The 16,909-nt window shown below is 44.2% G+C and overlaps 1 protein-coding gene and 1 long non-coding RNA gene across 2 annotated transcripts; one reads left to right on the plus strand and one right to left on the minus strand.

The window, feature by feature from the left end:
• Positions 1–1,412: 1,412 nt before the first annotated feature.
• Positions 1,413–11,483, minus strand: CHRNA6 (cholinergic receptor nicotinic alpha 6 subunit). The gene is made up of 6 exons (XM_032206388.1): positions 11,159–11,483; positions 9,410–9,549; positions 7,609–7,653; positions 6,405–6,514; positions 5,296–6,283; positions 1,413–2,140 (listed from the first exon to the last, which is right to left on the minus strand). Exons 1-6 carry the CDS (start codon positions 11,235–11,237, stop codon positions 2,018–2,020), a joined length of 1,485 nt encoding a protein of 494 aa, XP_032062279.1. The 5' UTR covers positions 11,238–11,483; the 3' UTR covers positions 1,413–2,017.
• LOC116501025 lies at positions 11,270–16,571 on the plus strand. Its single transcript, XR_004254360.1, has 3 exons — positions 11,270–11,328; positions 15,360–15,476; positions 16,144–16,571. It is a non-coding gene; the product is annotated as an uncharacterized LOC116501025 (long non-coding RNA).
• Positions 16,572–16,909: the final 338 nt, after the last annotated feature.

Genomic DNA, 16,909 nt, shown 5'->3' on the forward strand with positions numbered 1-16,909 from the left:
AACTGGCTGCTCTTGGCTTGGACTGGCTCACGCTTCGTTGGGTTAGAAACTGGCTGGATAGCCAGGCCCAAAGAGTCGTGGTGAATGGAGCCAAGTCCAGTTGGAGGCCAGTCACTAGTGGCGTCCCCCAGGGCTCGGTGCTGGGGCCGGTCGTCTTTAATATCTTCATTGATGATCTGGACGAGGGCATCGAGTGCACCCTCAGTAAGTTCGCAGATGACACCAAATTAGGTGCGTGTGTCGATCTGCTTGAGGGTAGGAAAGCTCTGCAGGAGGATCTGGATAGGCTGCACCGATGGGCTGAGGTCAACTGCATGAAGCTCAACAAGGCCAAGTGCCGGGTCCTGCACCTGGGGCGCAATAACCCCAAGCAGAGCTACAGGCTGGGAGAGGAATGGTTGGAGAGCTGCCAGGCAGAGAAGGAGCTGGGAGTGATGGTGGACAGTCGGCTGAATATGAGCCAGCAGTGTGCTCAGGTGGCCAAGAAGGCCAACGGCATCCTGGCTTGTATCAGGAACAGCGTGACCAGCAGGGCTAGGGAGGTGATCGTCCCCCTGTACTCAGCTCTGGTGAGGCCGCACCTCGAGTACTGTGTTCAGTTTTGGGCCCCTCGCTACAAGAAGGAGGTGCTTGAGCGGGTGCAGAGAAGGGCGACGAAGCTGGTGAGGGGCCTGGAGAACAAGTCCTACGAGGAGCGGCTGAGGGAGCTGGGCTTGTTCAGCCTGGAGAAGAGGAGGCTCAGGGGCGACCTTATCGCTCTTTTTAGGTACCTCAAGGGAGGCTGTAGCAAGGTGGGGGTTGGCCTGTTCTCCCACATGCCTGGTGACAGGACGAGGGGGAATGGGCTTAAGTTGAGCCAGGGGAGTTTTAGGTTAGATGTTAGGAAGAACTTCTTCACTGAAAGGGTTGTGAGGCATTGGAACAGGCTGCCCAGGGAAGTGGTGGAGTCACCATCCCTGGAAGTCTTCAAAAGATGTTTAGATGTAGAGCTTAGGGATATGGTTTAGTGGAGGGCTGTTAGCGTTAGGTTGGAGGTTGGACTCGATGACCTTGAGGTCTCTTCCAACCTAGAAATTCTGTGATTCTGTGATTCTGTGATTCAATGCTGTTAAGCCATTTCTGTCTGCGATGAGTAGCTACCAGGGGACAAATGCTTCCCTAGAGGGCTTATGTCTGAACCTGAGCAAGCACGAGTTTTCACAGCAGACCCTGTGGACTGGGACTACTGTTGGGCTGCTGTAAGAAATGTGGCTTGTGAATCCTGCTGGTGCTCACCATGGGATTTGGTATTCAGTACCAGGAGATAAAGGGGACCTTGGTCACTTATGAAGGTAAGCAGCAGATGAACTGGTTTTCAATAATCTTAGCGACATGTAGGTTTCAAATGTGGATGCATTACTCTGTAAACAACATATATTTGATTGTACTTTTATTTGGACTTTTGTCTGCCCTGTCACAGTGACACAATGAAGAGCATCTGTGCCATCAGTACGGCTGTGGTATCTCATCTAAGCGCCATGCTGGAGACTGGGTGTTGTACAAGGGAAGAAATACAGAGGAAACACAAATTAAGTCAGTGCTGAGGAAGAATTGTGAGAGAGCAGCAAAGCCAGGCAGAGCCATTACTCTTTGGGTGATGCGCTCAGAAGTGCCTGAGCTGTCCTGATGCCCCCCTGCACTGAGGCCAAGGGAGAAACTCAATAACTTCACTCTGCTTCTGTGGTCCTCAGTGCAATTCCCACTGCTGATCTTGCTGAGAAAGACAGGCAGAAACTCCAAAACCCCCAGCCTTTCTGCCTTAGCAAGACCACATGGTCATCTCCTGTTTCCAGCCCTTTTCTCATTCTGCTTCGGGTTGGTGCTTGCACAAAGGTCTCTTTGCTTCTCTCCTCCCCGCTGGGGCTGGGTGCTGAGAAGGGGCTGAGCACAGGAGTGATGTGAGTGGAGGGAAATTTTGGGACAGTTCCGGACTGAAAATGAAGTAAGAACAAAAGTGGATAAAATGCACTGGATCAAGTTATGTATCTGCTATTAGTGGCTGGATAAAGAGCCCGGCAGTCCCAAACACACAAAGGATTATAAACACCCAGAGAAATACTCTGTCTATCACCATAGCCACGTATTTCCAATCATCTTCCACCTGTAATAGGAAAAAAAAAAAAAAAGGAAAAAAGATAAACTACATGTAATATAAAATTTTGAATTGACGTTATTTGGTAGAAATGCCCATTGTGCTTTTGTACATGGGGAAGGACACACATACAGGCAAGAACATTGCTTGTGGTGTTTATGGTTGTTGCAGTGTCTTTAGAGGGGCTGATTTGCTATCCATATTTACCAATTTTGGCTGAGAACATCAAACACTGTCCTAGCCTACTGATTATTTCTAAGTCTTCAGGTCTGTTGGCAAGCCAACAAGCTGTGACTGAGATGGCAAATAGGACCTGGTCACTTGGTGGGTGCAGAGTGAGCTGATATCACAGCAGGCTGAATCACCACAGCTGCATCTTGCCAGAGGATCCTCTGTGGCCTGATGGCCCACATGAGAGACAATTTGCTGTTCTGGCCTGATTTGCCCCCCTCTCACTCCAGTTAGTCTCAAATGACTTGTCAAAGGGGACAAATGGACTTCAGCAAAGCAAGCGCCCTGACTGAGCACAGCAGTGTCACCTGCTATGCAAGCCAGAGTGATTTTTGTATCTCTCTGAGAGAGACACCCTACAGCCACACTTGGTGAAGTTGCTGCCCTTTGAGCTGTACCTGTGTGTGAGGACCACTTCAGAAGAGCCTTCACTCATACAAAACTAGCGAGTGGTTAAGGGTTCTCTGCTGAGGGGTCTTCCACTTTCCCAATTTCTTGGTGTTTTCCTCCAAAAGGCTGCTGCTTTACTTTTTGTGAAAGAAAACACGGCAAGAACTCCTGATGCTGTAAAGGTTGTCACAATTTTTAAAGGGCATTTATTTATACAGGACGTGCACAATAGCACCCATATGGCTTTGTGTTTCTGGATGAAGCAGAAGCAGCCTGCAGAATCACTTCCTCAGTGCTTACCTGACAACAACCACCCCCCCTCCATTTTTTTTTTTAACAAAAAGAGGATTTTCCCCATATTAATAATCCTGCTTCTGATCCTTAGCATGCTTTGAAAGGTAAGCTACAGAGCTGCTGATGCACACGCCAGACTAAGAGTACAATTGCATGTGGCAGAAGAGGTTTGCAAAACGCAAATCAGCATAACTGGCAGTGAAAGACTTATCGGGAGCTGTACAATCGAAGTGGCATGTTAGTTGGACTCCTTCACACAAAGTCTCCTCTTATTTGGAATGCCTCAAAGAAAGCAGCTGAATGCAGTGCGTGGGTATATTTTATGCTGCTGTGGCACTGAAAACAGGGCTGAAATGTTGGGGTCTAGCAAAATATTTGGGGTATAGGGTATAGGCACTAAGCAAAGCTCAGTTCAGTCACTGCCTTCCTCTGTGCTGACCAACTGCTGTCTTTTGCTTTGGGCTCACCCATGAGTTCAGTCATCAGGCCTTAACATTAACACATTATTCAAAGTTATTCGTTTTCAGATGAAACCTCTTCTGGACATTTTTCAAGGGGGAAAAAATGATTTTTTTGGGTTGCATTGAAGTTGCATAAATTTGTACTGATTTCCAACAAAGACTTTTATAGAAAGAATGTGTGTGAATAATTTTTTTCACAAAATGTCAGTGTTGTTCTATAGGACAGAAATAACAGCAGTATTTCATTTTGAAATGGATTTTGCCTTCACATAGCATCTAAAAGCTTCAAAAGCAAATGCAAGAATTTAATGACAGATCAAAGGTAAATGTTTCATTCAGTTCAAAACTCTTCAAAAAAACATCTTGAAGTGTTGGGGAATTTTTATTCCTCGTGAGGCCTTGGTGGGTGTGTGCATGACAGTCTTTCTTGGAGCTGCTTTTAGTTGTGTGTTTACACCTGAGGAATTGGCCCTGGATTCTTAAGATTCCAATGTGCATCACTTTCTATGACAGTAATCCCAGGCAGGATGAAAGATTTATAACCTCACACAAGCTAATGCATTAGTTCAAATGCCAAATCTATTTTTTCTTTTTTAAATCCCCTCTCCTTTTTATTTATTTATTTATTTATTTAAGGTCTGGCCTTATTCATCTGATGCCTGCTTTTATTCAGCTGTCTTCCCCCCAAGCCAAACTTTTATTTCACAATGTGGTTGCCATGCCATGGCTGGAAATACCACATCGCTGAAGCCACAATTAGTCAAATCATAAGGAAGAAAAAAGAGAAGAGAAGAGAAGAGAAGAGAAGAGAAGAGAAGAGAAGAGAAGAGAAGAGAAGAGAAGAGAAGAGAAGAGAAGAGAAGAGAAGAGAAGAGAAGAGAAGAGAAGAGAAGAGAAGAGAAGAGAAGAGAAGAGAAGAGAAGAGAAGAGAAGAGAAGAGAAGAGAAGAGAAGAGAAGAGAAGAGAAGAGAAGAGAAGAGAAGAGAAGAGAAGAGAAGAGAAGAGAAGAGAAGAGAAGAGAAGAGAAGAGAAGAGAAGAGAAGAGAAGAGAAGAGAAGAGAAGAGAAGAGAAGAGAAGAGAAGAGAAGAGAAGAGAAGAGAAGACTGAAACTAAGTGTTGGCAACAGCATTCTGAAAGCAATATCTACCAAATATACCGCTAGCTGTGAACAGTCCTTTTCCAGAAAAACAAAACAAAACAAAACTCTGTGCAGCTAGACAAGCCCTGCTGTTCAAAAAGCAGTCCCCAAATGTATTTGTTCCCTTGCTAACACAGAAAAGAGGTGTCACTGCTCACCAGGGCTGCAGAGTTCACGAGCCCCAGAAGGGCAGTTCCTTCTGAGGAATTACAGAAGTAGGGCTGGAAGGCACTTTGAAAAACCTCACCTGATCTGTCTCCTGCCTCATGGCAAAATCAACTCTGCCTGAACCCCTGCGGATCAAAACTCGTTCCTCATGACCCCCACAGCAGTGGCTCTTCTTACCCAGAAAGTTGTCCATGCATCTAATCTAAAACTGCCTTGCTGCTTGAATTATCCACCATAGACAGAGGAGGAACAGCTGAAATATTTTTTCTTGTTCCATCCACAGTGGGTTATTTGGCTCCTCCCCTTTCTGTAGCAAACTTTGACCAATTCACAGGTCCCCAGGTTTTCTTCTCTAGACACAACAACTCTGCTACCCTTGAGCTGGTCTCCCTGCATCACAATTTTCTGCCCTCACTTGCTGTTTTATTGTGGGATGCTGCAAGCGTGGCCTCGTGCCCGCCTCGGTGACAACCTCCCTTACCTCTTTGGTTTCATTTTGGGACCTCATGTTCTCTGCGATGAACTGAACGCTGCTAATGACGTCCTTCACTTCTGGGGAGTACTCCGTGTACTCTGCCATCCACTTCAACGACTGGTGGCTCAGTCGTCTTCTTTTGGTGGTAGTGAGTTCAGCCGCTTTATCACAGTGACAGCACTGCTGCTCCTTGTGTAGTTTGCTATCTTTGTGTTTGCTGTGCTTTGATTTGCCCGAGGTACTGGCTGATCCTTTCTTGGTCTTTCTGGAGATGCTTTTTTTCTGCTGTTCCAGAGGCCGCTGCATCAGCAACACTTTGGGGAGAAGGCTAAGAAAGACGTTTTTTACCCATCTGGGCATTGTGTGTGTGGTTGGAGTTCTGTAATGTATATTCAGGACAAACACGGTGATGACAATTGATAGGGTCACAAATATCATAGTGAAGAGCAAATATTCACCTACGAGGGGTATTACTAAAGAGGTGGACGGGATGGTTTCTGTGATCACCAGTAAAAAGACAGTCAAGGAAAGCAGCACAGAGATGCAAAGAGTCACCTTCTCACCACAGTCAGATGGCAGGTAAAAAACCAGCACTGTAAGGAATGAGATGAAGAGACAGGGAATGATCAGGTTTATGGTGTAAAACATTGGCAGCCTTCGAATATAAAAAGAATATGTTATGTCTGTGTAGATCTCTTCACAACAGTTGTATTTGATGTCATGTTTGTAGCCAGAAGCATCAACTATTTCCCATTCACTATTTTCCCAGAAGTCATTCATATCTACTTTGGAACCAATGATCAGAAGATCAATTTTGGCTTTGTCATAGGTCCATGAGCCAAATTTCAGTGAACAGTTCTGATGATCAAATGGGAAAAAGGTAATATCCATAGGACAGGAGCTTTTAAAAATAGCTGGTGGGGTCCAGGTGATCATTCCATCATAGCGAAGGAGGGCTTTGGTCTTGCCTTCAACTTGAAAATCCCCCACAGCACTAGAAAGACAAATGAGGAAAAGAAAAGAAAAGAACCATGAAAGAAAAATAATGTCTTTCACGGATACTGCAAGATACTACTTTTTAGTGAAAGGGTAAAATGGAAAATTGTTCATCATACTTATTGTACAAGACAATGTCTGGTTTCCAAATTTTATCTGCGGGTACCCGAACAAATTCAATTCCATCGTATTCTTTGGGATCCCATCGCAATTTGTAGTCATTCCAAATCTAAAAGAAGAAAGGAAAAGGATTTTAAAACCATCTGCTATCAGCAAGTATCTGCCTCACAGATCTTCCTCATAAGTGACATATATATATCAGTCCTGATAAGGACTGAAAGAGAAGCATGTGTAGAAGGGGACAATGATCTGAAAAGACAGCAAGTCCATGAATTGGAGAAACACTGGACATCGGTGAGTGCTGTCTGCTATCTCCTTCTCTGTGAGGAGCTGGGAAATCAATAGCTACCAGCTGCTGACAAGCTGAGATCTCTCCTCTGGCTTTCCACATCCACAAGCAGCAATGTTGTTACCTCCCAGGCACAAACAGGAAACTCAGGCCTTGCTGCTGCTCTTACTAGAGTGGAGCCTGAAGACTAAAGGAGACCAGCATCTGGGTGAGAAGGGAGCTGCATACACACACGGACAGGTAGCCATGGCCAGGGGATGTCACTGGCTCTAGAGGGGCAGTGAATTACCATAGGGACGCCCAACAGCTCGCTTTCATTGTTATCTAGCGCCATATCACTGGGCCACGCTCCATGTTCTCCCAGTCTGCCCTGAAGGTCTTGGTTGTAATTACAGGAGCTTTTCCAGAAAACTTTGTGTGGACCACAACCATGTGCTGAAGGAAGCTGCTTTTGGTGGAAGATGGCTCGTTTCTCTCAGCAATTTAATTTCTTTAAGGATCTTTTTTTATGTATGAGTACTAAAAACAACGGGAGAAAAGGAGGCATGTAGCTTTTGCTCAAAAAATGTTTTGGTTGGAGCCTTGAATATGGATATGACCTAGGATTGCAGAGGCTCATATTTAATCACTCCTTAAAGTTATTAAATCCAGCTCAAATTCAGCTAAATTTCCTGGATGAACCAATAATAATGAAGTTGGAGGAACACAGCAGACATGAAAGCTGGAGATGCAACTTCTTGGGAATAAGAATAAAGAAATCACTTTTTCTAATGTGAGTTTAGTTAATGTAACTTCTTGTTTCTACCTTTAAACACTTACTACAAAACAAGCTCTTGTTCTGTAGATCTGACAAGGTAACACACGTTTCATCACTTTAATGCAAAGTACATAAGAAATAAAATGCAATCACTTACATGTCTAAGCCACAAATTGGTTTCCATAATCTGATTGACTTCATCCTAGAAAGAAATACAGACATGCACATCTTCACTCACAAATCACTTACCGTATGCCGAGATGGCCACAACTTATTCTGATAAAAATGGAAACAAGAATTCCACATTAACTGATACCTGTGACTCTCAGGAGGATTATAGGCTACTTCTAGGGGGGTTTGTGAAAGATAAATATGCAGAGCTAGGCTGATTTCAGGGGAATTACCTATTGTACACAGACATCTGCAGCTCTACTGAATAATTTTTAAGGCCTTACTGAAAAATTATGCCACACATTTGTGTGGCATACAAAGACCTACACCAGTGTGCCTGGGGCCTGAGTACATGGAAGACAGAAATCTTTCAATTAACCCTGTTAGTGTCAGGGGAGAAAGGGTGTGCTGGTGTCCATGTGTTTTGTTGGATTCAGTTTTCAAAATGCTCTGTTTACATAGCACAGTACTGGTCAAAATTCAAGGAAAATGACATCTATGGTGCAGTTCTTGCATTTCTATGCAAGCTGCTAGAGCAGATGAACCAAACCTGCACTAAGTTCAGCCATTTTTGCACTGAAAACTTGTGATTACGGTCACTCTCTGCTATCACCAATCAGCAATGAATAATGAAAGAGCTGCAAGAGGCACAAATATATATATAAAAAAAAAATGGATCCAGTTCTAAGAAGTCTTCAGCCTAAAGGTAGTTTGAAAAACTCAGATTACATAAATATATGAATGCAGGGTGGCATTTGCAAAGAAAGTATCTGTGAGAATACTGCTTTGAGTAGTTCTTAATAATTAAACATGCAGGATTAAAACTTCTAAGACATTTACAAAACAAAGGGTGAAGAAAGTGCTGAGAATTTTCAGCCCTGAATACAGAAGATTAAGGACCAAAAAATCATGACTCTTGAAAAAAAAATAAAAATAGTTTACTTATGATCTTCCATTTATTTATTTATTTATTGAAACCCGTCAAGTGACCTGCAACACTGAAACAAAATAATTGCACCAAGGAATTTCCACAGGTGAGAGCTGCCTCCACCAACTTTCAATGCCTGCATTTATACTCTCAAGATACCTTAGCTCTGTCACCCTGGCTGCTCCTCACTGCTTGTCTGTCACATCATTATGGACTCAAGAACCCCCAGAATTCAAACTCAGCCTCTGAGTTCATCATTTGGATGATTTACCCCACAGAAGGGCGCATGGATGAAACAAGGCCAGGACTTGCTTGCTATATGGTGCACCCCAGATCACACAACACATACCCAGCTCCATGCTCCAAACCAGTAGCTTGCACATCCCTTATGTTATTTTGAACCAACCAAACTGAATAAAAATGTAAAAAAAAAAGCATGCAAAAAATAAGATTTTGTCTCTCAGGATGACTAGGAAAAGACACAGACCCACGGGAGAACTGGGCTGCTCGTTACACAGCACGGACACAACCAGGTGTCTCTGGAGTGGGCTGGCTCTGTGCAGTGGTCCTGAACATTTGGCACGGCTGCTGCAGATGCCAGGGGCTGCTGCCTCGAGCAGAGGGATTTGACATGGCAGAGAGAAGGAGCCAATCTGTACAGTTTGAACAGCTTGTTTGAGGAATTGAAGTGACTCGGCTGACAGAATGGCAAATGTCTCATCATGCACGCATATGCACAGCTGATAACGTCAGCTAACAGAGCTGGAGGTGCAACTACTACAACGATGTCTGCTGTTTAGCACTTTGTGTGTTTGGCATCCGTGTCCAAATCTCAGCAGCACGCTGCAGTCAGACTTACCACATTTGTAAGCTGGGTAATGGCCAGCTCGAAATGCACTGTGACAGGATCAGACACGTTTTCCACCGGCCTGATGAACTGGTTGTAGTGGGTGAAGAGTTTATGAAATAGGCGTTCCTCTGATTCGCAGGCTGCGGTATCTGGGTTCATAAAGACAAAGAACAGGTACTTCAGAGGTAAGGATGAGGAAAGGATGTTAAATAACATGCTACTCCATGCTTTATTTCTGGTTCCTGTGCACACCCCTGTGTATCAAGACACAGAAGCTTCCTTCTGCTCTGAAGGAAGTCCAGCTCTTTAGTTCTGTGAGAAAACAAAACAAAACAAAACAAAACAAAACAGGAATTTTGTAATACAGAACTGTTCTTTGGGAAGAAGCAGATTAAAACTGTAATGTCAATCAGTACAGGACAGGCTGAATGGCTTAGCAGGAAGGAGGTGTATGAAATCTGCTACACCCCAAATCTGATATAGCTATTTTCCTAATGCTCAAGACAAAAGGTTTAATTGTAAATGGAAAGATTAAATAGTGTGAGCTCTGCCAACACCAGCTCAGAAAATGACTTTTCTTCAGTGATTTTGCTGTTTCAACACACTGCTATAACTTAGCACCTGCAATCCAAAATAGGACACAGAGGCCTGTAACTCAACGGATGTCCTGCGGGAAGGTGCTTAGACTAAACATACAGCACTGTTTTCATGCTTGGGCCACTATTTCCTTTGTTTTGGAAGAGGACATTTCTGCCTCTAAGGTAATACAAAGCAAGCTCAGATTCAGGGGTTTATCACAATTAAAAGCTGAAATGCCTGTTATTGATGACTTTCATTTATGAAAGAAAATTATACTAAAACTTCTATGACTTGATGTTTTGTTCCATCCTTTTTGCAACTTCTAGAGAAGATATATGAATGTCTGCAGAATTTGGTTGTTTTTATGTTGTGCATTGTGTCTTTCAAAAAGTGAATTTCAATTTCCTTTTCAGACCTCATCTCCATGCAGTGCAATGTGACGAGAAGTACCCTACCGTGGGAAAATGAGTTTTCGAACATAATATCACGACTAAAGCCACCAAGCCCAAAATCATGTTTCCTTTGAAATTTTCCAACTGGCTTCTTAGCAGACACAAGCTTTAAAATAAAACACCAGAAACAGACAAGTATTTAGGCCTTTCATTTTTATAGTTTGGTAGCAGATCCCCATTCTGTTGATGTTGCTTTAAGACAATGCCTTGTGCCCTGCTAGTGCAAACACTGTTAATTCACAAAGGTCTTGGTCTCTCTCTTGGTGAAACTTTCTGAAAAGGTGTCGTGACTTAAAAGCAGAAATCCTGCTGAAAGTCCATGAGATCTGTGCATAGAAATCACCCCAGCACATTCAGCAACAGATCACAAACAACAGAGAACAAAATATATTGAGTTTTTGCTATTGAATGTGTGCATACAGAACATGCAAACATTTAACTTGCCTTATTTAAACAATAGCAAAATTCAAGCATCAAGCAAAAATACAAGAACTCATTTTTTTTCTTTGTTAGAAACAGTTTCTCTGTTAGTTATCAGACTAAAATGAAGAGTTTTAAACATGAAGACTAAGGTTGCTTTAGCTCTGTTAAAATATAAAATAAAATGTTACAGGTTTCAAGACAGGAATAGCTGGCAGAAGCTTTAAATTGAATTGATTCCAGGGAAACAGAAACAAGAGACAGTGACTACAAAATATTTTAGAGACTAGCATCAGAGACAGCCTACCTTTAATCAAGGATGTGACCATGAATGCCCACACACCAAAAGCAGGATACCACCGAGACAGCCACCTCTCGGGATGCATTGCTGGAAGCAGAGCAGACCTTGCTTTTGAGAAGAGAGGTCTGGAGAAACCCAGAAACAGACAGCGAGAAGACACAGGAGCCCCTTGGATGGTAAGTACGTGGTGCAATGATGGATTTCAGTTTTGCATTTGCAGCAGACTCTGCAGTCTGGTAAGCAGAGCAAAGCCTGGCAGAGTTGCTCCTACTATCAGCAGGCAGGAGAGCTTTTGCTGTGCAGAGAGGGGAGCCGGAGCATCCTATCAGGTGACTTTCACATCTCCAGTCACTCGCACCCTTGCCTCTGGGGGAATGTGTGAGAGTGCAGGCGAGGGAGGGAAGGGAGACGCAGGGCAGCTGTGTCTTGTGGAGTATGTGTGGGGGAACCCATCCATCCCTCCATGTGCTGCTTCAAAAAACCCCCATCCAAAAGCAGCTGCTTGGATTGCTGTGTGGTGCTCACCTGAGTGAGTCTGCTGGAATACACAGAGATGAAACAATTTCGCTTTATTGCAATTCTGCAGCAGGAGAAGTGGATGCACACCTCTACCAGAAAACACCTGAGCCTTGAAATCAGAAGAGCATCATGTGAGAGAATTACCTGAGACTATTCTGGGTGAATAAATCTAAGAAAAACAGATTTATTATTGCCTTCTGACAGGAACAACTAGGCATGCAAAGTTCTTTCCTGACAGACAGGCCAGCTCACAGCACCTATTTTCCTATGATTTTGGGATGTGTGTGCATGCAGTGATTCCTGAGCCAGCATCTTGCTAGTGTGGAGGCAGAGCAGTCGAATCAAGGGCAAACATCAGGTGCTGCCACAGGTGTATCAGACAGACTAGGGTCACTGGGGCAGAGCTAATAAGTTACTCTTATTAATAGGAGTTTAAAAACAAAAATGCAGATCCTGATCCTGTAAAGATCAATGCATGTTCACTGCTCAGACTCTCAGTATGTATGTCGTAGCAGCAGGAATGTCTGGTGAGTAGGAAAAAAAGCCTGAGAAACTGAGTGACCTGCTTATCTGTGGAGGGGTGAAGGGCACCGCAGGTTTCCTGGTGCCATCCAGCCTCACAGAAAGCAGCTGGGACAGTGATTCTCCTTTATGTGAGCTCCGTACAGCAAGAACATGTCTGAGTGGCCAGATGAAAGCTTTGATCGAAGCAGAAATGCTGCTGATCTCCAGGCAGTTACGTTGTTGAAGTGTGGAGGGGAGAGGAAAGGAAAGCCATAAAAGCAAAAAGCAGAACACAGAGGCAATGCTGAAGCCCAGGGTGAGAAATCTCCTTCCTTGCTACTGAAGTTTCTAAAACATGGTTAGAAAATAAGACATCTGCATGGATGAAAGAGACTTAGGAATGAGCTGTCTGAAAAGAGATGATATTTGAAGTGGACAAAGTTGCCCATGGCAAATTTTGAAAGATGAAAAGTCAGCCTTGGAGGGCTGCTGACATCCCTCACCCCAGAGCTTACTGGAGTCTGTGGATCCTGCTGCTGACCGAAGGAACCCCGAGCTGAGCCACTCCTCGGCAGGGAGCCGAGGGAAGAAAAGAATCACACCACGGCAGTGTTTTGGTGGCTGTGAGCCATCCTGCCCCCTCGAAACCAACAGCAAAATAAACGTGGTTGTAAGTAAGGACAGGCAACAAGGCATGGCTATGAAGCATTTGCAAGCTGAAGGTAGATGTGAATTATTCTTAAAAGTGGTTTAAAGATGGAAGTATGTGTTTCAGCATAAAGATTTTTTCCTGAAAATTTCCATCTTTCCAACGCTCTCCGAGAAAATAAAATGTGAGAACTGTGAAAAGTGTTTTATTTTGTGTCTGGTTCTCCCGAGTTGCAAAGTTTGTTAGAATGGTATCAACAGCCCAGGTCCATAACCTTGCCATTCCCATTATCCAAGGAATCTCGTATTTCCTCCTGAATTTGTGCTGCCCATCGACACCTGCTAGTGGCTGTACTGCATCACGGCACGTGCACTCCGGCTGAGTCCAGTGCATGGTGAAAACAAACTGACCCCAAATTCATATATTTTGGCGTTTCCAAAACTTGCTGTTCTTCCAAGTAACTGGCAAGCCAGAGAACTGGGTGACACTGATCATCCAGTGAGCAGACAGGAGCACCATGCCTGCCCTTCAGGGGAGGCTGAACGGAAAGATCAGACTGGGCTGTGACAATCCACTGATGAAGCACCCAGATGAAGAGGCCAGAGAGACCTGCTAAGGTACAGCCTCGGGGGCAGGGAAGGCAGCTGGATGCAGAGAGAGAAGTCAGTGAATCATTGCTGTGAAGGAAGGTACCTCACTGAAGCCAACAGAATTGGCTGTGAAAAAAACATCAGGACCCACGTGGAGGTTTGCCTCTGTGCCCTGTCGTTCTGGCTGAAGGCTCATCCCCTGGTGCTATTGGCAACTTCAGTGACAGATACTGGCTTTTTGAGCCAGCCAAGGGTTTGAAAAACTGATTTTTCCCCCTCTCTGTTACCAAGTAATTCACTGCTGGAGATCCATATCTGAATTTTTTGTAGGCTTTGAAAATGCAACAGGCTCACCTGCATGTGGCCTGTGACAAACACATTTTTCCAGAGTGGGTCAGCCATGCACTGACCGTCTGCTGAGTGTGGGAATTCACCTCCCAGCCCTGCTGACTGCTTGCCAAATGCCTTTTTTTTTTTTTTCTTTTCTTAAACTTTTTTTTTTTTTTTTTTTTAACATTTTTTAGGCATTTGCTTTCCTCTGTTCAATTTTTTTCTCCTCCCTTCTCTACCTGTCCATCTTCATGCCCCTTTTCCTCATGAAGAAACCACCAGGGGAGCAAGAGGTGATGTGAAAAATAGGGGAGAGAGAGGAGCATAGTAAGTCTCCCCCCTCTTCTCTTGTTCTTTTTGTTCCTGTTACTTGTTCTTATTCTCTTTTTCCTCCTTTTATGTCTGCTACAACCTCTGCCTTTCTAGTCATCCCTTCTTTTCCTCTGTACCCCTGATATCTGACATTTCCCATGCTGTACCTGCCTTCTCTGTACAGAGTACAGCCTCATCAGAGCAGAGGATCGCTGTTAACCCGTGCTTGTACAGTGCTGAGTGCAGTCAGGGTTCCCTGTTTTGTTTGACTCCTGCATATCACTGCAATAAACCAAGCTTATAATGCATTTTTTCAGGACAATCCAGTTTTCATTGCCTCACTGCCGGACATCTGGCTGTCCGAGAAGCACTTCCAGGTCACTACCCTTTGTCTAAGCGTTAGCACAGCCCAGCTTGCCAAGTGCCACTCTCAGCAGTGCATTCACACAGCTGGATCCTCCCCCTCCTAAACGCCATGCAGCAAAGCCTTGTGTGAGCCCAGGGCCATGGCCTCTGTCCTCCCCTGGGACCTCGTGAGCCAGCAGCGTCTGCTCTCTGATCCATCAGGCACTGGCTAGTGGCTTGCACTGTGCAGGAGGTGTGGGGCATTAAAAAGGGTGGAAATCTGGGGGCTACTGTGTGCATGTGAGGTGTTCCAAGCCTTAAGATCATTTATTTTGAGTGATTTAAATGATGGGTGGGAAGAAGCCATGCAGCTCGCATTGACCAGGCCTTCTACAAATGCTGAGTGTAGAATTCCTTCACATCAGCAGTTTGCTCTGTGATATGTTCCTCTCTTCCTTCTTCTTCTGGGTTAAAGAGGCTGAGCTGTAATATCTGTCAGCATCTTCCCCATCTGTAAAATCTGATAGCCAGGCAGCTATTGCACACTGAACAGGAGAGGACGTTAATGGAGATGCCTGCTCCCATGACGCTGCCTGCTGAAGTGATGCAGCACCAGAGTGTAACACAAAGATGCATCTTTTTAAAATTAAAGCATCACTGCTGGCAACTTCCTCAAAGTGCCTTCCCCTGTACATAGGGAGTCAAACAGAGTTACTTCTTTTAGCTTCAGTGACCTTGAACTTGGACCAATCCTTCTTGTAATTTGATGGAGAGTTATCATAGGCCGATAAAACCTGATCCAATTCAAGGAAACTAAAACCCAAACTAATCATCTCTGTTTGGCTTTTCCAGCATTCCTACAATAAGAAAACATCCTGGGAATGTGTTTCAACATGCAAAATACCTAACTCTACACTTCACTAATATAAATACCTTTCTTTTGTGCCTTTTACATTAGGGCGACTGGTAGCTTGGATGTTTCTGTACCTTCTTTTGACCTCTTTGTCATAGCTTCCTAATCCCAAAATAGAAATCAAGACATATTTTGAAGCAACTCTGAAGGGATATAATGGAGGTAAACCAGTAGACAATAATTTATTTATGTGCTTTGTTGTGATAACATCAATAATGTAAAGACTACACAAGCTTGAGTAGGATCTCTTAGAAGCCACATAATTCTGTATTGACATTTATAGTGTCTCCAGGGGTGCTAGAACAGCCAACATCTAACTGCTAAGACATTAACATCTCACAAGTAAAGGGGGAAAACAAGCAGAAGTGTAAATGGAATCACCAAAAGGGACGCTGTGGAATCACATCTTGAAACAATGCTGGATTCAGTGAATGTAGGGGTATCCCCCATTCACACGACAGAGGGACAAGTCACGAATACACTCGTATGCTGGCTGAATAATTCCTCTGTGGCCATGTTCTAGTGGACTGAAAATTCAAATTTGGCAGGTGTTTTTGGAAATTCATGGGTGTGTTCCAAAGGAAACGCTAAAATCTATGGGGAACTTCATGGCTGGAAACTTGGGGTGGGGAGGTGGGGGGAAGAGCCATTAAATGGGTTAGGATGAAAAAATACTAATAATTGAAAAATGGTCACAGATATCACAAAGGAAATGGTCCAAATGGTCTGGCCAGTGAACTGGAGGAGTAATGAATTTTCTCTCTCTCTCCCCCCTCTCTCTCTCTCTCTCTTTTTTTTTTTTTTTTTTTTTTTTTTTTTTTTTTCTCAGCATCTGCAGCAGAAAGAAAGCCAAACACTTGGACAAGCAGAAGAGAGAGGGAGATGCAGGACAAATCTTCTCAACACACATGTATCTCCTGGACACCTTCTGCCTACCACATATAGTAGCAAGAACAAATGCTTGACTACATGACAATAAGCTCTGTATCCAGTCATGTCTCATCAACAGATGACACGTGGGATAGAAACCTCAGAAAGGTGCCACATCTAGACCAGGCATCTTGACACTCCTCAGCAACTATTTTTTTTGTCAGAAGACAGAACCTGAAAAGAAGCTAAGTGAGGGATTTTTTTTTTTTTTGCCATGTCTGATGCTTGAATAATGCCTTGTATCTTCCTGATGTTGGAGGAAAGCCTTAATGATGATGATAACCTGTAAATACATAGGGTGAAAATTCCTCACGAGGGGAGCGGAGGGGCAGGTGCTGAGCTCTGCTCTGTGGGGACAGGGACAGGACCCGAGGGAACGGCATGGAGCTGGGACAGGGGAGGGTCAGGCTGGGGGTTAGGGAAAGGGTCTGCACCCAGAGGGTGGTCAGGCACTGGGACAGGCTGCCCAGGGCAGTGGTCACAGCACTGAGCCTGCTGGAGTTAAGCAGTATTTTGGGCAACAGTCTCAGACACATGGTTTCATTCTTGGGTGGTCCTATGTCGAGCCAGGACTTGATGATCCTTGTGGGCCCCTTCCAACTCAGGTTATTCTGTAATTCTATGATTTTATTAAAATCTACATCAGCAGGAACTCTGCCATTCAC

The sequence above is a fragment of the Aythya fuligula genome, chromosome Z (genome assembly GCF_009819795.1).
Source record: "Aythya fuligula isolate bAytFul2 chromosome Z, bAytFul2.pri, whole genome shotgun sequence".
Lineage (NCBI taxonomy): Eukaryota > Metazoa > Chordata > Aves > Anseriformes > Anatidae > Aythya > Aythya fuligula.

Coding starts and splice junctions, on each gene's coding strand:
- CHRNA6 (XM_032206388.1), bottom strand. CDS start 11,237: ATGCATCCCGAGAGGTGGCTGTCTCGGTGGTATCCTGCTTTTGGTGTG. Junction 7,654..9,409: donor TTACCCAGCTTACAAATGTG/GTAAGTCTGACT, acceptor ATTTCTTTCTAG/GATGAAGTCAATCAGATTAT. Junction 2,141..5,295: donor CCCAAAATGAAACCAAAGAG/GTAAGGGAGGTT, acceptor TTCCTATTACAG/GTGGAAGATGATTGGAAATA.